The sequence below is a fragment of the Cololabis saira genome, chromosome 12 (genome assembly GCF_033807715.1).
Source record: "Cololabis saira isolate AMF1-May2022 chromosome 12, fColSai1.1, whole genome shotgun sequence".
Classification (NCBI taxonomy): Eukaryota; Metazoa; Chordata; class Actinopteri; order Beloniformes; family Belonidae; genus Cololabis; species Cololabis saira.
In genome coordinates, this window is record NC_084598.1 from 21,119,583 (window position 1) to 21,146,279 (window position 26,697).

General features: G+C 39.7%; 1 protein-coding gene across 1 annotated transcript in view; it reads right to left on the reverse strand.

The window, feature by feature from the left end:
- Positions 1 to 21,757, reverse strand: part of b4galt5 (UDP-Gal:betaGlcNAc beta 1,4- galactosyltransferase, polypeptide 5) — a 35,548-nt gene extending 13,791 nt beyond the window's left edge. Inside the window, exon 1 of the mRNA XM_061734840.1 lies at positions 21,224 to 21,757. Coding sequence (XP_061590824.1) covers positions 21,224 to 21,329 — 106 coding nt within the window. The 5' untranslated portion in view covers positions 21,330 to 21,757. The remainder of the gene's footprint in view (positions 1 to 21,223) is intronic.
- Positions 21,758 to 26,697: the final 4,940 nt, after the last annotated feature.

Consider the following 26,697-nt stretch of genomic DNA (forward strand, 5'->3'; position numbering starts at 1 on the left):
TTCACAAATTGGCCTTACAGAAACGTCAGTGTCTTAACAAAAAAGAAAATAAAAATGTCAAGCCATAAAAAGTAACACTGAAAAACTACTGCAATATTTTCAAGTATGTGCTAACATGCTTTCCAAGCAGAGTAACTAACTCACTTTTCACTAAAGTGCTAGTGAGGTCAGTAACACACTTGAGGCCCTGGATAGCTCAGTGGGTTGAGCGGGCGCCATTTGTAGAGGCTATAGTCCTCGTGTGGGCAGCGCAAGTTCGAGTTCCAGCCTGTCGCTCTATACTGCAATGTCTCTCCCCCTCTCTCTACCTGTTTCCTGTCTACCTACTTTCTAAATAAAGGCCACTAGTGCCACAAAAACCTTTAAAAAAAAAAAATAACACACTGCAAGCTGTTGCTCAACAGTGCCCCTGAAATACACAATTCAGAAAATTAAGCAATGCACCCTTACAGTTATGTTCACACCCAAAAATGCTTACACCCAAAAACAAACAGTCATATTGCTCAAGTACATTTTTCTCTGGTGTCAACCAAAGAAAAAAGGTGAGCCTGCAAACACAATAGCGATTACAAAACTACAAAACTTACATTCTTACTATTGAAGGTGGTATAAGTATTCAGGTATTACAGAGAAGTTTGGGTTTTTGCTTAGGTTCATAACATCGACAAATGTTCCTTGCCAAGAAGACTTGTGTAAGATCTTTATATCAGGAGTATAAAAATGCATTTGAAAATGGTGAGGTAAATGTATTTGAAAATATTACAAACATATTATCCATTAGGTTTAAAATATTACCAGTTATTATATTTACTGGGCAGCAAGAATCAATCATTAATAAATAAAATAGATAAATATAAATGTAAAAAGAACTGTGTTGCCATCTGAACTCAAGAATGCAAAACTGCATTTTAACAGCTTGTAAGAAATATTGAACTTTTCGCATAACCCGCTGTACCAAAGACAGGGGAAAATAAAAAATTCTACAATCTGCTGCATGTGTTATGTAACTGGGAAATATGTGTCATGGAAAATGTATTGTAGAGGATTTAAAAAAAAAAAAAAGGCTTCTCTCCAAAAATAGTATAACACTCTGACACAGTATAAATTAACACATGTCAGCAGGAACAACATGGGGTCTGGTATGAGTTCATTATTGGTCTTGCACTAGTCCCTCTGCCCAACCATCTGCTCTGCTGTCCCAAATGTGTGTGTGTGTGTGTTAGTGTGGGTGCCATATCAGGCTGTTTGTGTGCATTTGTGATGCTCCCCTGAGTCCCTGTTGTCTGCTGAGCCACTGCATGGCAGAAAGAAAAAGAGGGACCAGACACTGAGAGGAGACTTACATAAATGGTACAGTGATGCCAAAAACCCCGTTTTCACTCTGCTGCAAGCAAATACTTGAAAACAGATCTGAGGGGAGGAATATGAAGGATGAAGGACACACAGTTTGTTAATGCATATGTGTGTGCTTGGTGTATGTCTCAGCTTATTAGAATTAAAAATGCTTTCTTTTCCAGACATATAGATGCCAATCAATCAATCTCCAATAAAGAGAATCCCAACATAAGTACGTAATATGCACTAAAGGGCATGCAGCTTGTTGCGGTTGCTCCAGACAGTTTTTCTACTTTTTCATCTTAAATCCTGTGTCTTTCGATTTGGTGTGTTTCAATTGTATTGGTACTTTATAAGCTGTGTTGTCTTTAATCAGGGTAGTAAAGAGTGTGTTGTGTGTTTTCACGTGTGATCTTACCCATTTCACCACATTTTTACATGAGTGATGAGCAAGCTGTGCTGAAGCCATGATTGTTGTGCCAAAGACATCTGAAAATGAATGGACAAAGGATGCAGGGGCAATGGGGCTACACAGAGGAAGAATGCTGGGTCATGGAGCACATGGAGGAGTGTGAAGGAGATGCGCTACAATCCATGCCTGGCCTATCTTATAACAGGTAACGTGAGATTACTGGCAAACAAGATGGATGATCTAACCGTGCTTATCAGAATCCAGTGCGAGTTCAGGGAATCCAGTGTTATGTTCTCCACCGTAACATGGCTGCGTCAGGGTATACTTAGCCACAACATTTCCATCGAGAGCTTGCTGACTATCTGGCTGACAGGGTTGAAACTGAGTGATAGAGCAAAGGAAGGGCCTTGCTTTCCTAGTTAACAGATAATGTTACCCTAGTCACATCACCATTAAGGAATATAAATGCACCAGAGATAATTAACCTTTGGTCGTTGGACTGAAACCATATCATTTACCCAGAGAGTTTTCACAAATCATTATTGTGACCATTGTATCCATCCCCACCCTAACCCAACCTGATATCAGCATGTAACACACTGTTAATGTATAACTCAACACTCTGAGCTTTTGCTGCCATCACTTGACTTGAATTATGTAAACACAATCAAAAATAGTGTCAGCTTCACCCTGATATGAGCTGTTCTACCAGAGGAAAAAAAGATTCTGGACCTGCTGTATGTTAATATCAAGCACGCATACTCTTCAACCTTCCCCTATTGTGCAAAACGGCCCATAACCGGTGCGCTGCACCCTCTGCAATGAAACCAGGGTGAGGAGGCATATCAATCATTTTTAGGGTGGTGTCCAAGTGCATACTGACAGTCGCTTTGTAACCATGAGGACATTTATGGGCGCAGAAATCAGGCTTTTAAAATACTATGACTAAGGAGCTTGAGTTTACAGAACGTTCCAGTGGAATAGCTCTTGGATCATTCCTGTGTAGAACATGCAACACCAACAAGTGGTATGGTAGACTACAAGCAGTGGTACCGACCTCCCACATCATCAAGATCCTAGTCACAACTGTTCTTGAGCAGCTCTGGCTGTTAGTGAGATTATTCCAAGATCCCTTCCAGTTCACCTACAAGCCCTGACTGGGAGTTGAGGATGCCATCATCTACCTGCAATCTCCTGAACAAGGGAGTAAGGGTCATGATTTTTAGTTTTTTCCTTCTCCAGTGCAACACCATCTGTCCACCTCTACTGAGTGTGAAACTGACTGTGATGCAGGAAAGTTTTCCCCTTGCGTACTGGATTATTGATTATCTGAGTGTCAAAACATAATTTGTGTCGCTAAGAAGCTGTGTCAGAAAAAGTGTTCAGCAACAACAAGGTCCCAAGGGGATGGTCCTGTCTCCCCTTTTTTCAGTCTCTACACCACCAACCACAATGACTCCACAGAGTCATGCAATCTGCAGAGGTTCTTGGATGACTTTGGCATAACTGGATGCATCATTCACCAGTGGTGATGAGGAGTACGGGACACTGGTGGGTCACCCTGAGCTGTTTCTTTTCTCACCATGTACAAAGACCAAGGCTTCAAATACTCATCTCCAATCTCTCATAGACATTGTGGGGATTTATAAGTACCTGGGTGTTTACATGGACAGTAGCTGAAAACACTGAATCCCTGTATAAAAATGTTTGTATTTTCAACTTAATATTTTCTGACGGGACATGTTGAAGGTGGAGCAGAAAACGGCAGCAGAGACAGCCGTGGGAGAAACAGGGATGCTATCAAAGCTCTGAGTCATCTTGAACAATGCCTACCATCCCATTCATGACATCCTGGTCAGGAGCAGATTCACAGAGAGACTGATTGTACCTAAATACAGGAAAGAGCACCACAGGAAATCATATAGGCCATCAGACTTGGCTCAGACAATGTAATGCAATAGACTTTGAACACCCACCCCACTCCTGCACTGTTATTATAACAGTTACACACAGAGACTCTGCTTGGCTGTATTTTTAATTAAGTTACATAACCAAGACCATTTTATTTTTATTTATCTTACTTGGTTTTATTGATTATAGCTATTAGCTACTATGCTTCAGAGTTTTGAATTTGAATTTCGAATTGACATTTTTTTAATTTCACCGTGCCGCGCTGTGACAACATCTCGGCACGGAGAGAAGAGGGTGGAGGCTCTGCGCCGACTCTTCTCCTTGCGGTGCGGTCGCACATGAACATGAATGGAGTTGTGTCGGTTGCTTTGTCGATTATGTTCTCACTCCAAATAAAAAAAACGAACCGTTCCAGGTCTCAAATGGAATCGAGCCCATCTAGGCCAGGGGTGTCCATAGTCGGTCCTCGAGGACCGGTGTCCTGCATGTTTTTAGATGTGTCTATTTTTTTTATCAAACCGTGATACAAGGAGCTTGGTCATCAACAGAACTATCCAGACTTTGATTACAAGGTGGTGACGACCGTTAATTAGAATCAGGTGTGTTGATGCAGGGAAACAACTAAAACAGGACTGGGGCCCTCGAGGACCGACTTTGGACACCCCTGACCTAGGCGATCTCGGGCTTGCTTGTTTTGTGCCAAATCCGAGCGTGATTGCTGTGTTCAGATATACCAAACGATCCGATCTTTAGGGGGAAACGCTCCCTGTTCCGGAACAACTGCTCCAAACGGGACAGGTGTGAAAGCACCCATAGTCTCTCCAATGTGTCCTGGGTCTCCCCCGGGGTCTCCTCCCAGTGGGACATGCCGGGAACACCTCTCTAGGGAGGTGTCCAGGAGGCATCCGATAGAGATGCCCAAGCCACCTCAGCTGACTCCTCTCAATGTGAAGAGCAGCGGCTCGACTCCGAGCTCCTCCCGAGTGACCAAACTCCTCACCTTATCTCTAAGGGAGCGTCCAGCCACCCTGCAGAGAAAATTCATCTCGCCACTTGTATCCGCAATCTTATCCTTACGGTCATTTCCCAAAGTTCATGACCATAGGTGAGGGTGGGAGCGTAGATTGACCGATAAATCGAGAGCTTCGCCTTTCGACTCAGAGACCGCATAACTGCGGATGCTGCACCGATCTGTCTGTCAATCTCACGCTCCATCTTTCCCTCACTCGTGAACAAGACCCCGAGATACTTGAACTCCTCCACCTGAGGCCAGACTTCTCCACCCACCTGGAGAAGGCACGCCACCCTTTCCCGGTGGAGAACCATGGCCTCGGTTTTGGAGATGCTGATTCTCATCCCTGCCACGTTGCACTCAGCTTCAAACCGCCCCAGCACATCCTGAAGGTCCTGGTTCGATGAAGCCAACAGGACAACGTCATCCACAAAAAGCAGAGATGACATCCTGTGGTTCCCAAACCGGATCCCCTCCGGCCCCTGGCTAGGCCTAGAAATCCTGTCCATAAAAATTATGAACAGATCCTGTGACAAAGGGGAGCCCTGCCGAAGTCCAACCTGCACTGGGAACAAGTCTGACTTACTGCCGGCAATGCGAACCAAACTCCTGCATATAGAGACCGAACAGCCCTTAACAGAGGACCCAGGACCCCATACTCACTGAGCGCCCCCCACAGAATGGCACGAGGGACACGGTCAAATGCCTTCTCCAGATCCACAAAGCACATGTAGACTGGTTGGGCAAATTCCCATGAACCCTCAAGCACCCTGCAGAGGGTATAGAGCTGGTCCAGTGTTCCACGACCAGGACAAAAACCGCATTGTTCCTCCTGAATCCGAGGTTCGACTATCGGCCCTATTCTCCTCTTCAGTACCCTGGCGTAGACTTCCCCGGCCCCGAAGTGTGATCCCCCTATAGTTGGAACACACTCTCCGGCCCCCCTTTTTAAAAAAAAGGGACCACCACCCCGGTTTGCCACTGCAGGGGTACTGTCCCCTTCCTCCATGCAATGTCGCAGAGGCGTGTCAACCAAGACAGCCATACGACATCCAGAGACTTGAGGTACTCAGGGCGAATCTCATCCACCCCCGGTGCCCTGCCACTGAGGAGCTTACGAACCACCTCAGTGACCTCGGCTTGGGTGATGGACGAGTACATCCCAGAGTCCACATTCTCTGCTTCCTCAATGGAAGGCATGTCAGTCGGATTGAGGAGATCCTCAAAGTATTCCTTCCACCGTCCGACGATGTCCCCAGCCGAGGTCAACAGCTCCCCACCTGCACCGTAAACGGTGTTGGCAGATTACTGCTTCCCCTTTCTGAGGTGCTGAACGGTTCGCAAGAATATCCTCGGGGCCGACCAAAAGTCTTCTTCCATAGACTCACCGAACTCCTCCCAGACCTGAGTTTTTGCCTCTAGGACTGCCCGAGCTGCGGTTTGCTTCGCCTGCCGGTACCTAACTACTGCGTCAGGAGTCTCACAGGCTAACAGGGCCTGGTAGGACTCCTTCTTCAGTCTGACGGCATCCTTTTCTTCCGGTGTCCACCACCGGGTTCTGGGATTGCCGCCACGACAGGCCCCAGAGACTTTGCGTCTACAACTTTGAACCACCGCATCGACAATGGAGGCAGAGAACATGGTCCACTCAGACTCAATGTCCCCAACCTCCCTCGAAATCTGTGAGAAGTTCTCTCGGAGATGAGAGTTGAAGACTTCCCTGAAAGAGGTTTCTTTTTACTATTCCACTAATTAAATACAATGATGCATACAGGTTATTTTTAAATTTGTCAGCTCATTCATGGAAATACTTATAATGGGTACGAGCTTTCATCTGGATATAAAATGGCTATTATTGTGGGTTGCATGGTTTTATGGAGCCAAAGTAGAACAAAAACTGTCAAAAGTGAGAGCTAGACGGAGAAAAGAATAATTCCAAGTTAAAAAGGCGTAAATAAAAAAGGTGTTAGCAGGTGATCACCAATGAACTACCAAGATTTAAAAATCCTGATAAACTGCTGAATTCTTCTTTTTTTATAATTTTTTATGCATTTATTAATTTCAACATTTTTTTAGCCTCTGTGTGTGTGTGTGTGTGTGTGTGTGTGTGTGTGTGTGTGTGTGTGTGTGTGTGTGTGTGTGTGTGTGTGTGTGTGTGTAAAATCAGTGTAATAATGTGAATGTTGTTCCGCTCTACTTTGCAGGAGATTTCAATCCACTGCTTATCTGATTGGCCGACACTGGTCATATTTTGGTCATTGCTTTCACGGTCTAAAGACACTATGTACAGGAGAAGAAAATAACCCCTCAAACCAAACTGAACATGTGTAGCGTACAATCAGGACTTAGTTGATACTGAAGACTTTGACAACCGGACTTAGCAAAAAGGAAATTTGACTTAGTAGCGAGTAAGTAAAATCATTGTTAAACAGTTAATACCTAAAGGTAATAGCATTGGAGTTCTTGCTATATCCCCAAGCCCAGCAAGAAAGTATATTCAAATACATGTTAACATTTTTAACATTCAAATTTCACATAAAAGGCAGGCATGTGCATTCTGGGATGTAAATTCCCCAACTGAAATCCTTCTGATTCGATATCTGAATTGGATTTCAATTTTAGTGACTGAATTATAATTCAGACCATTTGTGCTTTTACTGAAGATAGAATATTTAGAACTTTGTTTATTTATGCATTTCCAATCCCTCCTTTCTCTGTTTTCCCTGCTCTCTGGTGCTGTCCATGCATAGTTAATTACATTTTCTACCAGCGCAGCACGTGGAAAAGGTCATAAACTGCTTTACCAAGTTCGAGCAGAACCTGCTAAATACTATTAAAATGCAGGTCATTGATTGAATTCCAACATTCAGTTCAGCCTCCCTAAATACATTCTTTTTTTTTGCTTTTTGTCTTGCCACAGCTTTTCAGCATTGTTGTACAGACAGCGTACCAGATGAACCCTGTGGTCTTAAATCTGCAGGAAGTAGCATTTATATTTCCAAAAGAATTTTCAAATTTCAATTTTATGCTAAGGAACCTTATTCTGGAACTGTTTTACAACTTGTACATGTTTTGCAAATTGGTCAATGTTTTCTATTTTTACTTCTGGGAGACTGCCTCTGAAAAGATGTTATTTTCTATTTGCAGTCTCTTTCTATCATGTCACTGATCTAATTGGTTGCAAAATGAACCCAATTAGTTGCAAGATGTTTTTCCAGATGAACCTAACTTTTTTGAGATGTGTTACTGCCATTATTATTTAAAATTAGCTGATATTCTTCATGAAATTTTAAAATACCTCGTTTTCATTTGATATGTTTTCCATCTTGTGTTGTTAATAAAAAAAAAAAGGTTTATGAGATTTGAAAGACATTGCATTGTATTCTTGACACAACTTTATTGGATTTGGGGTTATAGATAAACCGGCTTATCACATCAATGCTAAATTAAAACTAATTTGTCAACTAAATTAAATGTGTAAAGTATTTTATTGCATTGCACTACACTGCATATGCGGTATGCACTAATTAAAAAGGACAAATACATTTAAAAGATGAAGTTTATACATTTAATATTTTATGAGATACATGATTTTGCTTCTTTTTTTAATAAATTGAGGGTTAAATAAAAAATTCAAAGTGGTAGTAAACTGATTGGATCACATGGATCACCAAGACAGTTCATTTCCAACTACATGAAACCCTGAATCAACATCTGAAAAGCCCATAGATAAACATGCATTGAGAAGAAAGGCTGATTGAGAGTTTCTAAGCACTGTTAAATAATTAACTAGTTGAAGAACAATGCAACTGAGGAACACTCAAAGCAGAATGACAGTATTTGAAATCAGGAAAACTTGAACAACAATCAAACATTTACACTTTACAGATTTTTTTCTTTTTGCATCAACTGTGGCCAAAGGTTTCATCTGAGTTCCTCACCGTTTTTGCTGCTTGCAAAATCATAGTAAAAAGCCAAGCAGCAGGTAATTATCGCTTGCTGCATTTGCTGTATTATATGCCACAGTGGCCTCAAATCAACAGTCCTTACTATTATGCTTTGCCGTCCTGGGGAAGGAAGAACTTGAACCAAGCTTCTGATTGAACATGTTATTTTTATGCATCAGTCAGTATCAGGTACCTGCTAAAGAAGACTGCATCAAAACATATCAACCTACAGTGGAGATTAACGCTACATGAAAACACAACATGCATATGAACGTATGCTGCTGCAAACTGAATAATTCATGAACATAACTCAGAGTGTTTTTAAGGTAATAGACGGAAGTTCATATTTTTAGATGGAGGACACTGTATGGTACCTTGGCTCTCAAACAAGTATTTGAGTCTCGTTATGCTGGTGAAACGCCAACTATAACCTTGAAGAATGAATTCACATTTTTTTCAGTGCTACTGAGATACCCACAGTGAAAGCATGACTGCTCACTTTATGCTACTCAACTATGATTAAGGGGGGAAAAAAAATGTTGACAAAGATGGAATTCCACATTTAAAAGAAAATATCTTTAGAGGATATTTCTTTTTTCAGGGCACATTGCTTGTGCTTCATATCAGAGAAGTTTAGAAATTGTTTTTGTATGAAGTATGGATACTTGTTCCCCATCACTTATACTAAAATTACTTTTAGAGAATTTCCCATTATGATCTATACAGGGGAAGCATAGAGAGATATGAATACAGAGAGAGATGGGTATAGGCTATGTGTGAAAGTACAATTTCTTTTTTTTAAACACAAATTTTCAGAAAAAGGCATTCAAGAGTGTTCAATTAACACTTATTGAGCACCTACTGGATTTAAAATATTAAAGTTTTAAGTTTAAAACCACAACAAAGATGATAACCCCTGCATATTTTCTTGGACTGGGCCTCATTAGCAGCCTTTCCACCGTACACCAGTTCATCACAAGGTGCAGGTGCAGCCCGCCCTCGAACACCTGACCAAAGTAACCACAGTAACCGTCAAAATAACAAAATGAAGCTTAGATAAGGTCAACAAAGGCTGGGAATCTCCTCATGGTGATCAGGTTACAAAAGTGATTGGTATCTCTCCACACAAGACCCTCAGTCTGCCTTTGAATTGACTTACAGTTCTCCATTTAAGCACTGTATCACCTCCACCCCCTCAGCTCTTCTGCACTCAGCTCCACCATCTGCCTGTGGTCAAATACCCAGACTGCAGAAGCTGGACAGGTGTCATCTTACATGCAAGAGTTCAAGACATAGGAGTATGACTGTTTTCCTGTTTTATTTGTATTAATTTCTTTATTTTTATTCATATATATTTTGTATTTGCTTGTATTAATTATTGTTCTGGTGATGTGTCTGTAAAAACATGTTTTCTATAAAACAGGAAGTGTGTGGGAAGCAGAGGTTATAATTATGGTATACAGTTTAAGAATTGAGGAAGTAATATGAAATCAGTTTGAAGCAACTGCTGCTTGGTGTATGAAGAGGGAACAAGGTAAAGGATAGGTAAATGCACAATTGTTCTTTGTAAGAACAAAAATGTATTAATTATTATTCAGTCTGGCTTTTACAGTGGTCTCGAATCGCGCTTTTAAGTGCTTCTTACAACCATCTTTAAAGTTTTGTTCTAAAGAAATCTGCTGATCACAACTTTAAGAGTGTACAGGCATTAAAATAGCTGATCTGCAGTTGTGTCAATTATGTTGGCAAGTTTCTCTATCCAGATTCTTTGTAAATATAACATTTCCATTCTATTGCTTTGGAGATTAAACATTATTTGCCCATACAAATACAAACTAAAGATTCACTATAGCCATTGTTGGACAGCTTGAAGGTATCAAATTATGCAGTTCTGATACTGATTCTGAAAAAAAAAAAAAAAAAAAAAACTCTGGGTCTGTTCAATCCTATACTTGTTCTGTGTTCTGTGAGCGGCTTCTTTAGCCTCCCCTTCACTCTGCTGTTATTAGTTACCATCCTAAACCATTCAGATATGTCACTGCAAGTTAAGTACCATGGCGACAGAGTAAATGGAAGGATGTTTCTTTTTGAACTGAAGCATGTGTGGGGACAGGGCTGACCCCACCTGGGAGTGGATGCATGGACTGAGTAAATCTATGACTACGTTTACATGCAGTCAAAATTCGGGTTATTGCTAATATTCCGGTTACTGAAACATTCGGAATATTCCGTTTACATGGTAATTAATCATTCGGGATATCTCGATCAAACCAGCGACGCACGGAGAACATCTGGACGCAATCCCCGTCATCTCCGCTACTTCTTCCTGTATCCAAATTCAAAACAAATGCTGCTTCGCGCAACTCTTCGCTCACCTTCTTTTAAATCCCCGTACTTTCTACCGTCTATAAATGCCAAAATGTTCATATCCTTCATTACATTTATGAAGTGATTAGTCTCCCCCTCACTCCAAAAGTGTGGCGTGGTCTTGCGTTTCACCGTGTTTAGAAGTACTGTACTTCCTGGACTCAAAAGACCAGGATTCCTTGCGAACAGAGCATGCGCAGAAAACAAAATCATGTTCCGTTTGATCGGGATATTCCGTTTGGCGTTTACATGACCGAATATTTGGGTTTAAAAAGGAGTAACCCAGGGGTCATATTCGGGTTTTTAAAAACCAAGTTGTAGTCGCTAGACCGTCCCCCCTGATTATTCCTCTTCACTCAAGTCTCAGCATGACTGCAACTTGTTCATACTGTACCTACATCATGTCATTTCACTGAGGGCACATTACTTAAAGGATGTACAGTCTAAAGAATCAGGACAGTAGAGATTACCACATGAAACATGATGGCGTCGCCACTGACTTTGTGGCTTTTCTAAGATTTTCTAGTGAGATACAGCTTTCTGCATTATGCCCCAATACGTGATTGTCACGAGGAACTGTTGCATTTATACATCATGTATATACATTGCCAACACAGCTCCTCCACCAACAAATGCAACCATACCGTGCCCAAGCACAGTTTTTCCAAGTCTGCCAGCCTGAGCGACTCTGCATTACCCATGTCATTCATTTGAAATTGAATTTAGATTTAAAAGTTGTTTCTGTTGTACTGTACCACCTTTTGGCTGATCTGATTTTATATATTATTTTAATCTTAATATAATTTATTTGAAATATAGTTGTGTAAAATTCAACTGTACATTTATGTTTATCTTAATATTTAGCCTGACAACAGCGATTTTGGGAGTAGAAAGTAGAAAGAAAAAAGGGAACTCTTATGAAGTAACTCTGCTCTGATTTGACCATTTCCTGCAAGGAAGGCAACCGGAAAGAATTGTGTTAATTAAAACCACTTTTTAAGCAAGAGAAGAGTGCTTAATGGGAAGTGCACTAACAGTGCAAGACTGAGGATTATCATCAAAGTTTGCGGCATTTTTTTTTCTAATTATCAATATAAACATTTTTAATGATAATACTGTGTTTAATGGCAGACCCAAAATGTTTTTCATAGTAAAAAAAATGAATAAAAAAAAGGTCATCAAAGAAACTATCCCTATCATTTAGTCATAATTTTCAACATATTCTATTAAATTATGAATATCGACAAATGCTGTGTCAAAAATAATAGTGTTTTTTTCCAGGTGTGCATAGACAAAATAAGAACACAGAAAGACTGTACATGCCTGAATATTGCCTTGAATGTGTACCAGTGTAGTGACTAATGTAAGTAACCAAGTAGACAATCATAAGGCCAATAAAAAGGCTTTAAGAGGGCTACTCATGTCTCTCACTTAATCAGAAGCTTCAGTTTACTTCCACTCTATTGATGTTTAACCAAACAAGTTTAACTTGTAGAAAAGGTCAAGACGGAAGAAGAACTGTTTTGACATGTTTAGTTAAATAAAGAAGTTCAAGAATCTTAGGTATACAGGTGACCAAAATAACGAGAAATGCCACCGTCCCAGATGATTATATCCCTGGGTATTGGCCATCTACTGAGCTCATCATGGGAATAGGAATGGCATGTTTCTGTGGTTACACTGGCAATTAAAAAAAAAAGAAAAAAAAGTCAGTCCTCAGAGGGAACAGGTCCTCGGGGAGCCATGGCAACTGCAGTGAAAATGTCAAACAGCAGATCTTAAGCACTCAAGCCACAGTGACCGAACTGTTTGATGTCCATGTTTATTTCTTTTACTTTTGTTCTTATTTTAGACCATTTTCCTTGCATTATTCAAAATAAATATTGTCAAATTAAATCTGATCTATGGACTCTGTACCACTTTGGCCAAAATTTACTAGCTCAACCTACCTATCCTTAGCCTTTGGAAATTAGCCAGAGGAAGCTGGCTGGATTGAGTTGAATGGATTGATCAATTAAACAGAGTTGGCAGAGTGGAAGGTGGGGTGATGGCAGGTCTATACTGGGGGTTCAGGGCCAGAGATGGATGGCTTTAAGAGTGTCAGCTCAAGCATTAACACAAGGGAGACACTGGCAGGGAAGAAGCATGCCTAACAAGCATAAGTGAGCTGAAATATCACCAAAGACTTTCAAAAGGCCCATTTCTCTTCTTTCTTGAACATTAATACCAGATATTCTATAATAATGATGGATGATGGAGCTTCCACTTCCTTCCACAGTGCAAAAATGAAGCCACCCCCCCCGCCCCCACCTAGAGACACCATCATAATGCCTAGACAGCAGTCATTGCAGGTTAGACTAATTAGGCTGAAGCTCTACCAAGACATGGCTGACTTTACTGCAGTCACACCACCTTAAACAAATATTGACAACATACAACCACATAATCCAACTTAAAAGGTTTAATATTTGAATGTGCTGCATTGCAAATATTGTAAATCATGTTCCACCATTAAAAAGAGCTACAATAACATGGTTTACGTCCAAACCATTCTCCTTAGCCAGTATGGTCCATTCTTAGCTAATTTATTTTCAACTGTAAATGAAATCTTTGCTCATAAGTATCGCAGAGCCTGGCAAATTTTGAGATATAAAATATTCATATACTTTCGTAATCTTTCATGTATTCACAGAAAGTAAAAGTGACATTAAGGATTTTTTCCCCTTCATGTTAAAATATTTTTATGTTCATTTTCATTTGAAATATTTCATTGTTTTTAAGAAACATAATTTAGCTCTCATGGTCCCCCATCCTCTCTTGACAACTGCATCTTTATGGTAGCATGTTATACATCAACAAAAATGGTCAGCATGAAGCTAACTCACATGAAGTTCAATTACAATCATAGCAGAGGCAGCTAAGGTTTCCACACATTTCCACCACTCACTTGTACAGCACACTTTCGGCCAATATGGTGCAGCACAGCGGAGCACAACCGGCTGTTGGCTATTCCTTGGCGACTGAACATACTGGACTCGTCCTTGATTCAGATCAAGCCCCACTCATTTCAGAAGTCGTTTTAGTAGCATCATCTGCAATGAGGATGTCTAGAAATAGTTGATCAGATTGAATGTAACATAACATAAACTAGCAGAGGATAAAACAGTCAAGCTAACATCGCTAACTTGTAGTAACTGAGAAGAGGTTGGCACGTTCCAGCTACAGTAGCTTCCAGCCTGATCGTTCTTCCGAAGGAACATTAAGGAATGTTTTTACAGTAAGACAAAAAAGAAGGAACATGGAAATGCAAATTATTGTGTACCATACTATACTGAACTGTACTGTACTGCTTGGAACAGGAAAGTAGAGAGTATCCAACAAGCGAAAGCAAGATGAAATATCAGACAGTGTTATAAAATCCACTTCACCTTCACGCATTAAGGATGACCGTGTGAGCTGGGCAAATCAAAGGCTAATCAAAACCAACATTCAGGACCTATAACCCATGTAATCTTGCCCATGTCAGTCATTCAATTTTTTTCTTCTTTAATTTAGTTTTTGCTTTCCCTACTGTGTGTGTTCAAGTAGTGTTCCCTTAAAAACCAGACTACTGCAGGTGTAGTCACAGGATGCTGCATCATCCAGTCCACGATGACATGGAAGCAAAAGTCGAAAACCCAGAGATAACTGAGAAACTCTTACAGCTTTTATTAAAGAAAGATGTGGTCTCTCATATGGACAAATTTAGGCTTTCCTGAAGATGACACTGAACAAAGAAACGTGAAATGTAAACGCTACACAAAAAGAAGCTTCAGTGACCAAAGGTTGTCACCACCACACTGTTTCAACACTCACAGCATGGTCACGTAACAGAATATGTATGGCTCAGTAAAAGTTATAACTATGTCTGCAATCCCCCTCTACTCTTTATTTAATGCACTACACAGCATAATAACTCCAACTTTCAAACACTTGTTTTAGGTAGCTATCAAAATTACACTGATATACCAATTAGCTCGCAACACAAAATTAACAAATTAAAAATACTGCAGTGTTCCTTCAATTAAGTACAATTTATAACAGAACAACATATTTTGTCAGTTTTAAATACGGAATTGCTGATTGTCCACAAATTGCCATTGTGGGATAATAAAGTTTACCATACCATAGAAAATATTTGCGTTTGCGCTAATTGAGCTTATGCTTCATATCCCCTTCATATTCCAGCTCAGCTGTGGGAGCTAAAGCTACAGTATGTTCTTCAAACGTGGCTGTTAATCACAGGTCTCTATCATGTTACTGCTTTCACATCTTTAAATAAGATCACACAATTACTTAAAACCAAAGTTATCATAAAATTGAACACTTGTACCTACTGTACAGAGACAAAGGCTATCTGTAAAATATATATTTGAGGCATAATTTGAGCACTCCAAGACATCCCATTCCATGACACATTTGATTGTTAAATGTTATATTCAGTCTATGATAAACACAAGTATCCTCATTAACTAATGTAGTGCACAAAGACAAGCTCTACTAACACCACAAACATGTGGGTCTGTGTTGGACTTCTGCTGAGCTCTGTGGTTACCACAAAAAAATGCTATAAATTTTAATTCCTTCAAAGTCGTAAGGAACACTGACTTTAAAAGGCTTAAGACAGGCAGTTTAACCAAAGCTCACACTGTTTTGGAATTTGAGTCCCAAAAGTGGTGTACAGAGAACAATTAATCAAACAATGCAGATTTGACTAATACTGTACATCAAGCAACTGCAATTAAATACCATTGTTTCTCATTAACAAAATCAACAACCTACCCCCACATAGCATGTCAGAGGAAGATATCTGTGTCAATGCCTTGTTGTGTCAAGGCACAGCAGGCCTTGTATGTACCTTTTCATTTCCCTATACAAGTATAAAACTGCACAGCCACATGAACAGTAATCTGTCTAATCTTCACAGGCCTCTATCTTCTTCTATCTATCTACACCTCAAACATCTTTTTTGTTTTTTTACCTTTTGTTTTTTTACCCAAATTAAGATTCAAATTCTCGTGAGGAAGGGCAACCATTCATTGTCACATTGCAAAGTTTACTTTGCAGGCAGTTTGCGCAGACAACCAAATGCAGAAGTACAGTGGAGATGCATGTATGTGTACATGGTAAATATAACAGGGTGTTACCACGATAAATGCAAAAACTGCTAGAAAATATTATTTCTTTTAGGATGGATAACAGTACACAGCTGGCCTGAGTTATCTGTTTGTAAAGTGATGTCAGGGCAGAAGGCTGAGCACAAATCTCCTGTTTGCCTGCAAATTAAGTCCTCAAGACAGGGGTGGGAGGCGTGAGAGAACAGTAGGCTTTCATCAAACTATTGTATTAAATTCAATTTGAGTAGAAAACTACTGTATTAAGATTAGCAACACTACTCATGACAGTGCTATGTCTGCAGCATACATGCATGACATATACACTTCAAGAAAATAAAAGATAATACAGTGAAATACATTGTGTATCTAGACAATAACCTTCAATTATCCCTTTAATGAACATAATTTAAATGTTCAGTCACTAACTGTTGCATTGCCAGCAATCAGAACAGGTTTTAAAAATAATGCTTAAGCACATGAAGGCCAGACCTAAGCCTCATTATCGCAAGAGGATCAACTGCCAGTATTGATGACACATCGCAACACATCCTAACACATTCCCAAATATACTACATGATTTGTCTCATACAGTAGCTTAAGAAGAATATGAGACTAATTATTTTCTTATGCTTGTCAACGTATATGGTAATAAACAAGTTGTAGATACTGTTGAAAATTGAAATAGAATTCATGTTTTACACATATTATTAAATAATAAGAATTGATTCTATATAAGCATTGTTTTAAAAGTCTAAAAATAAATCTGTAACCGAGAAAGAAAGCCTTTACCGTCAGTGTACCCTCACCCTTGTGTTACAACAACTCTAGGTCTATTATAAAATGGTGAGAAGAGTAAATGAAGCAGTTTTGAGTGAGAAAAGAATGTGTCTGCAGAAAAATGGCAACTAATCTTAGAATTTGGAGCAATATACTTACATTAGAAAATAAAAATTATTGATATTTTAAGCTCTGACAAGACTCAAAAATGCCATTCCATTTAGTACCTCAATATACAAACCAAAGTATAATTTTATTTTATTTGTAGAATAATAAAGAACTGTGTGCGCAGGCCTCCTTCTGGTCTAGTTTGTACAAGTTCAGTGCAAAATATCACACAATCTGCAGTCAATAGATGCACTATGAGAAAAGTCCATAGCCTTTACTTCTAAAACATACTGTACCTATTATGTCATATATAAATGTACAAATGTTGTTCTCCTCCTTTTGCATCCATTGACAGTAGTTTGTGGAACATTTGGCAGAGGACTTGTACAGACTTAAGCAAGATGCTGGTGACCAGATGCCTGTACAAACAATCCTTTTCATGAATCTACTAAACACTTAAACAGTTGGAAATACTTTGGTTTGTCTGTAGGGACTGAGTCCACATCATCAGTTAGGTGGAGTGACGTCTTATCTGAGCCATAAAACAGCAATTTATTTTGCCATAGGTCAATGTCCCCGAGTACAATCAGTAATTGCCATTTTGCTGCAAACACATATTCTGCTCTACCTTTAAACTAATACAGTTCACATCATTTTGAACCCTAATGTAAGTTTACACTCTTTACAGTCTAATCGTAAACCTAATGTTGTTTTAACTCTGAAATGTTCCTTTAAAACAAAAAAAAACAACACATGATAACATTTGGAGGGACTCTAGTAAAGTGCTGCCTGATGATAAAAAAAGAAGAACACCTCCATAAATGTACTCATACATATTCCACACTGCAATAAATAATAAATAAAAGCTACAGTTAAAACTACCATAAGAAATAGCATGTTGAAACTATTGTGCTTTGAGTAATAGGAGTTGCTTAAAAGATGGACAGGCAGGCAAATAAGAAATTGTAAAGGTGTGTATCATTTTGTGGCTCGCTTTTGAGACATATACTTATGGCTGTCTCCATATCACCACAGTTCTTAAGTAAGAATAAGCAGACATAATTACAGTAGGTGTGTTCAGATAAGGTCACTTAAAAGCCAAAAGAACCACCACTAAGTTGTTTTACGCTAGTTTTGATAAAGAACACTCCTACGTGTTGAGGGAAGGTGACAACTTTGTCCAATTGTTGACTCATGTTAGCACTGTTAAACAAACCAGACAAGAATTTTTGAGACACTTAAAAAAAATTAAGGTTTATGTAGAGCACTTGCCAGGTAGACAAAATCATTGCGTCACAGAGGTGACTTTACAACCACTGTCACGACTTTGGAATGTTAGCAAACCACACCTAGGAATTAAGATAGACGCAGTATCACAGTGAGAGATAAATCCACACACAGCAATTAGACAGTAGGATGAAGCTGGTCTCTGGCGACAAAGAGAAGCACCTGATCTCTGTCTTCCTTGCACTCCTTGTATGTGGCGCGTGTGTCTGTGTGTATCTGCGTTCAAAACCTATAAATAGAGGAAGCGTCTTCCCTAGCTCTCGCTCCGGCGGGATCCTCTCATGTTTTAATTAAATAAACTACTGCAATGAGGCCCAGCTGTGCCCTGCATCCCCAGCCTGCATCCGTCAGCATCCATGCTCAGAGGCCACAATACACTGTAGAGGCTGGGGGTGTTGGTGCATACAAATACATGGCGACATGAAAACTAAGACAGAAAGAGAGAGAGACATGGGCAGATGGTAGAGGAAGAGAGAGGCGGTCTAAGTAGTAAAATTGGGGCATTCTCCACTGAAGCCACCTGGGTATCATAGGAAGCCCTGTTCAGGTGTTCTGGATGGGTTCCCCGATGTGAAAATCAGCAGGCCGACTCATCTTTTTAATCTCTCTCTCTTCTCCCCCTATTGCCCTTCAACCTTTTTTTCATCTGTACTTGAAATGATTCATCTAATTGTTTGCAGTCCCCTCCTCCTACATGATAAGATGTACTTTATTGATCCCAGGATTGATAAATCTTTGATATGATCACTTCCAGTAACAATCTTTGCATGTTTTTTAATGATTATTTGTAACAGACAAAACGTCCATTGGGATACTAACTGATAGTGGCTCACACTCAAACCTCGAAAATGGTTACATCGACATCTAAAGATGTTTCTGTTTCTTAAACGCCCACCTTTTCTGTCATTTGTCTCGTTTGACAAGCTCAGCTGCAATTCCCACTAGATATTCTGAAACTCCAAAAATGAATCAAATCAGCATCACTAATTATTTGTAAATTATTCGACCAAGTTCTGCCAAGAATCATCTCCAAACCCTTGCATGATTCCTTAGGTTAAGGCCTCCTGTAAAAGACTTAAACTGCAGCAATTAGTAACAGCAACAAAAGCTGTCTTGCTCCTGGTTACCATCTATTATTAATGGACTGGTGCTGCTGGTCCTTGTTCCGCTCCTAGACTAACCCCCAGTAAGCCACGAGTCCATTAAAGCAACTACAATAGTCAACACCCTAGAGGATGAATATGGCCAAGTGGAGCCTTCAGTCAGTCCGTCACCATCAATGCTCCAGCTAGAAAATTAGTGAGCAACTAAATAAAGGATTATATTTAACCCAGTTAATAAATGATTTACTTGTTTAATTATTACACATTTAAATGAATAATTTCTCTCAGTTGCTAGGACTTACAGCATATGAGAATTGATTCAATTATTGACAAAGTTGTCCTCAGCTGGTAAAAAGCCTGAATGGATCAATATCCATTTTGATGAGTATGAAGGACCAGCTTTCTCTTTGATATGACATGAACAGTATGTCACTTACACAGCCGCTGACTACACTGGCAATACCGGGGTATCGTTTTGTCTTTGATATTTGTTTTTCACATAACTTGATTGTATTTTGGCTGAGATCGTTTTGGTGTGTGTTGGTTTATAAGTGGATACTACCAAACAACATGTAAAAAAACAAAACATCCTAATCAAGAAAATTCAACCAGCATAACAGAATATCTATTCAAAGGCAGCTTAACCAATAGATAGGAAAATGATTTCAGTAGCAAACTTAAATCTGCATGTGGTGTTTCCCCGAAAGTAATTTCCTTGTCAACTTTCTTCTCCCCATTCCTAAAATAGCATACCCATGTTGCTGCAGCTTCCAAGCAGATTCGTGGGTGTTCCAAAAACCAGTGAGAGGAAATTCAAAAGAGGATTTGATTGACACAAGAGCAAGCATTTTTGCAAGTGCCAGGCTTGAGGCTATGCTCAAGCTACAATAATTAGTGCGAATGGCGGAAATATCAAACATGGTTGGCTCTCATGCATCTAGGCTGTTATGGAAAGTAGAAGCCAGACGTATACCAAACATAAATAAATACGTAAATGGGTGAGTTACTCAAGATTGAGGCAACATATGTCCACACATGTACAGAGACTAAAAAGTGACAACAAAAGAAGGGAGGGGATGATCAGGCAAGATAATGAATAAATGATAAGGCTATTCAGGACATGTGATATAACACAACTGCATGTGACTAAAGGGCAGCTTATGATTTAAAGAATGACTTGCTTGCAAATGATCTATGGCCAGGTTTAAACATTATTTAGCCCCCATTAATCCTTTACTCATTATATGGCCTTTAGTCTGCCTGTGACTAGTGAAGGCTGTAAGATATGAGTCAACTTTAATTATCCCATGGATACGAAAAAATGTCCCCAAAAATTCAAGGCCAAAAGTACATTTTATCTGGTGCTTCCAGATGTTGCTACTGTAAGCATCATAATTGCAGTCACGAGGCCTTTCTTGTAACATCAGAGAGGGTTAGAACCGCCATTCTCATCACTCGCGCCTTTATTATTATTACAGCCAGGTACATGGATAGCACAGGATCAGCATCCAGTTGAGTCTCAAGGCTGATTTATGGTTCCGCGTTACACCAACGCAGAGCCTACGGCGTAAGGTACGCGGCGACGCGCAATGTACGGTGCGCGTCGCCGCGTCCCCTACGCCGTAGTCTACGCCGTAGTCTACGCCGTAGGGTACGGCGTAGGTTCAGCATAATTTGGGCTTCATCGTGAACTGGCTGATATGAAGGCTCAGCAGAAGCGCGTGGCCCTGCTGTCACACATGACCCAAACGAAGCACTCAATCTATACATGTGAAACACGGAAACCCGCACATTTCAGCAGCACTTACCGATTCCGGGGGCGGAGTAGATGAAATACAGTATCGATGTGGACAATGAAAAAAGGAATAAAAGCCCAAGGAATGACCTTCTCCGGATCCGCAAATGTGTCGGCATTATACAGGCAGCGAAAAGCACAGCAGGCAGGCACGTTTTTGTCTTTTCTTTTCTTATCTACAAAGACGACAGAGCAGCTAGTCAGTCAGTCACGATGTTGCCCAGATGCCAGAACCTGAAATCCGGGTAAATGAGCCGAGAGGAGGAGGAGTGGTGAGTCTGCGGCAGGAGGAAGTCAGGCTGTTTCCTTCAGCAGGTTCCCCAATAAGTCTTCAGACACCCGAATCCCATTCCTGAGGAAAGAGGTTTCGGTTTTAGTTTTACAAATGTGTCCTTTTTGAAGAGATACGGCTTGACAGACGTGTTTAAAGTGGCCCGTCGTTCTCAGACGGAGACCATCCTCCTCCTTCACTACGTCTCTGATGGTTTTCCTGCTCTGCTCTGCCCGCCCAGCCCTATGAATGGAGCTGATCCTTCGCCAAAAAAAAAAGAAAGGAGGAAAAAAAAAGAGCAATACCTCGAGTGGGCGTTAACGGGAGCTCCCACTCAACAAAAAAAAAAAAACCTACGTGCTCGACGTCGAGCCGCGCGGCCGAGCATTGGAACAAAGTAATGTCCCTGCGTTGCCATGACACCGTGATTATTAATGGCACGAGGCATTCAGCTAAATTTACCTTAACAATATTCCCGTGATAGATGGTGTCCTTCTTGTACATTTAATTTTTAATTTCATTATTATTGGGAATGCGTTCTGGAAAAACCCGTTTCCTGTATTGTGAGTCAAATATGAATTCAGCCTTCAATAAGGGCATAAAGAATCAACTCTCATGTAACAAAAATGTCCACATTAGCGTTGCTACTGGAATTTTTTTTTTTTTTTTTTTACAAAATACACATGTAGGCTACATATTATTTTCATATTATATTTCCATGTAACAGTACTGTCACATGGAAATATAATATGAAAATATGAATATATGAATTCAGCCTTCAATTAGGGCAAGGCAAGTCAAGTTTATTTATATAGCACAATACAACACAAGGTAATTCAAAGTGCTTTACATCAACATTAAAAGCGGCAAGACATAATTAGACAGTAAATAACAAATACAATGAAATAAAATTATGAGCAAAGAAGGTAAAATAATAAAAAGCACAAGTTGCTGAAAACTAAGGACAGTAGAGTACCGCAGGTACACATCTCATTCGCGGTTTTCAGAAAGTATTTAATTTAAGAGTATGCTTAAATACCAAATAAATGAAATAAAATGATAGGAAAAGAGGTAAAATAATAAAAAGCACAAGTTGTTAAAAGTAAGGGCAGTAGAGTCCAGCAGGTAAGTATTTAAAGGGGACATATTATGGCATCTAATACCTATTTTAAACAGGCCTTGAATGTCTTAAAAACAAGCTTTTGATTGTTTTTGCCAAATAAATTAGAAATTCAGCCACCAGCATCCCATTCTTTAACCTCATTCTCTATGAGGGATTCTGAGTGGACGGGGAGGCTATGATAATGAGGCACTGTGCTGATTGGCTGCCTGACGCGATTACGCGATGAGGCGAATGACGCGATACACCGCTACGAAAAAATGTCGGAAGCTCCGGCCGGCTGTGGTTAGTTGTGGTGGGTGTGGTTTCACGCATCGGAGGCCAACCTACGTAAATCGCATTTTTGTTACGTAACGACGGGCACAGAATCTGAACGGCTCGTCGAAGCCACATCACACTGGATGGATCATCCAGGCGGCTGTACAGACACTGCAGAATTTGGTTGCTTTCCTCGTTCTCTGAGTTGGCAGGCTGAGGGGAGACCACTTTATACAGTATATGTTAAAGCAAGAGAAAACGTGTTTTTTCATAATAGGTTCCCTTTAATTTAAGAGTGCGCTTCAGTAAACAGTAATGTTTTTAGGCCTGATTTAAAGGAGCTGACAGTTGGAGCAGATCTCAGGTCTACAGGAAGTTTGTTCCACCGGTGAGGAGCAGAATAACTGAACGCTGCCTCACCTTGCTTGGTTCTGGTTCTCGGGACACACAACAAACCAGATCCAGATGAACCTCAGGGGTCTGGGAGCTTCATAGGGAACTAACAGATCAAGCATGTATTTTGGTCCAAGACCATATGCCAAGGGCATAAAGAATCAACTCTCAAGTAACAAAAATGCCCACATTAGTGTTGCTACTGGACGCATTTTTTTTTTTTTTTTTACAAAATACATTTACCGTCACATGTAAATATAGTCCATGGGCCAGAGCCCAACATTTCACTTGTCAGTACCACTCAAGGTGACAAAACTTACTTATGATTTTTGAAAAGATCCACGTCTATAGGTGATATTTTGGTATGATAACCCTTCCTGAGTGGCAGCTGGATCATAGTTATCAGCTCATGAAGTTACCCACCCCCTTCAGAAAATTAAATTTTAGATGCTGGTGCATATCCTGGTTTAGACTCATGTACAGCATATCTGTCAATGTTTCACAATATTGTCTTTGGTACCATTTTAAAGGGGACCTTTGAAGCATTCATTCAAGCTAAAGATGTGATACATTTCCTGAATCCTTATGGTCCTGTGAGTATTCCAGTTTTTGTATTTTGTGTGTCTGTTGTTCCTAGATGACACAGGGATAAAAGATAGTATACCATTTAGGCAAAAATTGTATTGTTTAGAGTTTAAAGAGCTGCAGTGACCTCTACATTGGTCAGAAAGATTCACATCTTAGCTTGAATGAATGCTTAAAACGTCCTCTTTAAAATGATACAAAAGAAAATATTGTGAAACATTGACAGATTTCTTGTACATGAGTCTAAACCAGGATATGCACCAGCATCTAAAATGTAATTTTCTGAAGGGGATGGGTAACTTCATGAGCTGATAACTATGATCCAGCTGCCACTCAGGAAGGGTTATCATACCAAAATATCATCTATAGACATAGATATTTAAAAAAATTACAAGCAAGTTTTGTCACCTTGGGTAGTAGTGATATCTGGTCTGGCCCATCATAGACTAATAGGGTTTCCAACTCCCTGAAAAATAAATAATGGACACCTCATCGGCAGGGCCGGCCAACACGATTGCCTTCACCTTTCCTGGCATGGTGAATTTTTTTAGCCCCTTTTCTGTGAGTGAAACGATTTTTTAACTATTTGACTCAAACCTGAATTGAATTAGATGCATATTTTTGAATTGCTGTGAACACATGGGAAACAAATTATTATCCAGCAATTCACTTTAATACAAAATAACAAAATTAACTGAATAAAATAAGTATCTTTCTTGAACAGAAACCTGTCCTGCTTAACTTAAAATTGTATGAATTAATATAAAATAATAGAAAGAAAGCAGAACATCCATTGGGTAATAGTGCACATTTTTAGTGCAATAACAAAAGTGCAAACAGAAAGTCTGTAGAAAACTTGTAAACATATTTGTGCCTCAAAGGCCATGATGTAGGATACAGTTGTAGTGAAACAGAAAAAAATAACTTATGAACTCAACAGCTCAATACCATTTTCCATTGCCATTTTATGACTATTTTTTGACTGTCACAGTAATACGGGACAAAGTGTGTCCCTTTTCAGCTCAATACGGGACGCGTACTTTAGTTTATAAATACGGGACAATTCCGTTTTTCAAGGGACGGTTGGCAACCCTACATGGAAATCAAAGTGAAAAAAATAAATTTACGGATGAAAGCCTTTTGAGAAGATAGTAGACATTGAGATATCAGACCCATGGGCACAGGCTTGACAAAAAGGCCTCAATCTGTTTAAAAAACAAAGACAACAACAAACTAACAGCTATAGGTTTGCTTACCGGTCATTGTGTTCATCTTACAATTGGTTGAGAAGGATTTTTTTCATATTCATTTTGCATTTATTTGTGGTTGTTTTGACAAACATGGTTCATTAACAATCGCCTCAACCCTTTATTTCACAGCACCGAGGACACTGTAAATCCTGATCAAATCCCCCAGTATGTTTTCAGAAAAAGCAGCCCCAAACTTGCAAGAAGCATCCATCATGCTTTACTGCTGCCTGCTGGCATTCATTATTGTACTGTTCTCCAGCCTTCTCCAGCCTTTTGCTTTATAAACTACCTCCTAATGTCATGTCAACATTTAGAATTTTGACTCATCAGTCCAGATGATCGACAATTGGTACATTTTTTGGGGAGGAATCCAGTTCATATGTTGTTCTCCAGTTCCTATAGTTGCTTGACCTTGTTTCCAGGTCCGAGGTAGGGATTTTTGGGTGCAGTTTTGCCATGAAAGCTACTTCTATCCAGACTTCCACAAGTGGTAGATGTACCTAGCTGATAACCCTGTTAGACATCTTTCAATTTTAAAGGAAATAAAGCATCATATGTCTTTCATCTAAGTTTCTCTGACCAACCACTGCATCAACAGTTCGCAACATTACCCTTTTCTTTGTGCTTCAAATGAGCTTAAACAGCAGATTTTCACACCTGTGTCTACTTTGCAATCTTTTCGATCTTTCCTGATGCAGTATAACAGCTCCATCAGCGACCGGCTTCGTCACCCGCGATGCGTCACTGAGAGGCATCGCAGCTCCTTCCTCCCCGCTGCCATCAGACTGTACAACCAGGCCTGCTCATAGTAGTTTAACGGAGAATAACAAGGGCAATAACAATATGTGCAATAACCAAAATGATATAAAATGAAATGATATATATTTAGTTATACAAATTAGTGTATTGTATAAAACGTAAATACAGGCATATCATTTATGTTTAGTTGTGGAAAGGGGGTGGGATTAAATAAATGTATACTTCCTCCCACTCCTTTTTCGAACATGTAACTGAAATATGTTTTTTGATGTATTTTGTTTCTCTCTATGTGGTGGAATGCCCACCTGTATTTGTTTCTCTTATCTTTTTTTCTTGTTGTTTTTATACATGTTCAAAATGAATAAAAACGAACGAACGAACGAACGAACGAACGAACGAACGAACCATATGTGCAATACCATATGTGCAATATCTGTCTGTCTACTTCACACATATTCTACCTGCTTTCTTGCACTGTTGTTTTTTTCTTTCGTACTACTCTTATTTCCATTACAATGTACTGTATATATTGTCTATATTTCGTAATTATCATATATATTTTGTACTTTTTTACCCCTTCCCTGCATGCGTGTGTTAAGTGTACTGCTGCTGAACAAAGCGAGTTTCCCCATTTAGGGAGAAATAAAGGATGATCTTATCTTATCTCTTAACTACCTTGTGTCATCGTGAGCAAAGCTTTGTCATGGTGTAGGTGACATGAAATTGTCTTCCACAGCGTGTTAGTAGAGTTGGGTGCTTCTTACGCATTTTTAAAGTCACCTTGACTGCCATTTCTGTTTCAGTAAATGACTTTCAACTTACCTAGTATCATTAGTACTTTTCTGGTCAAA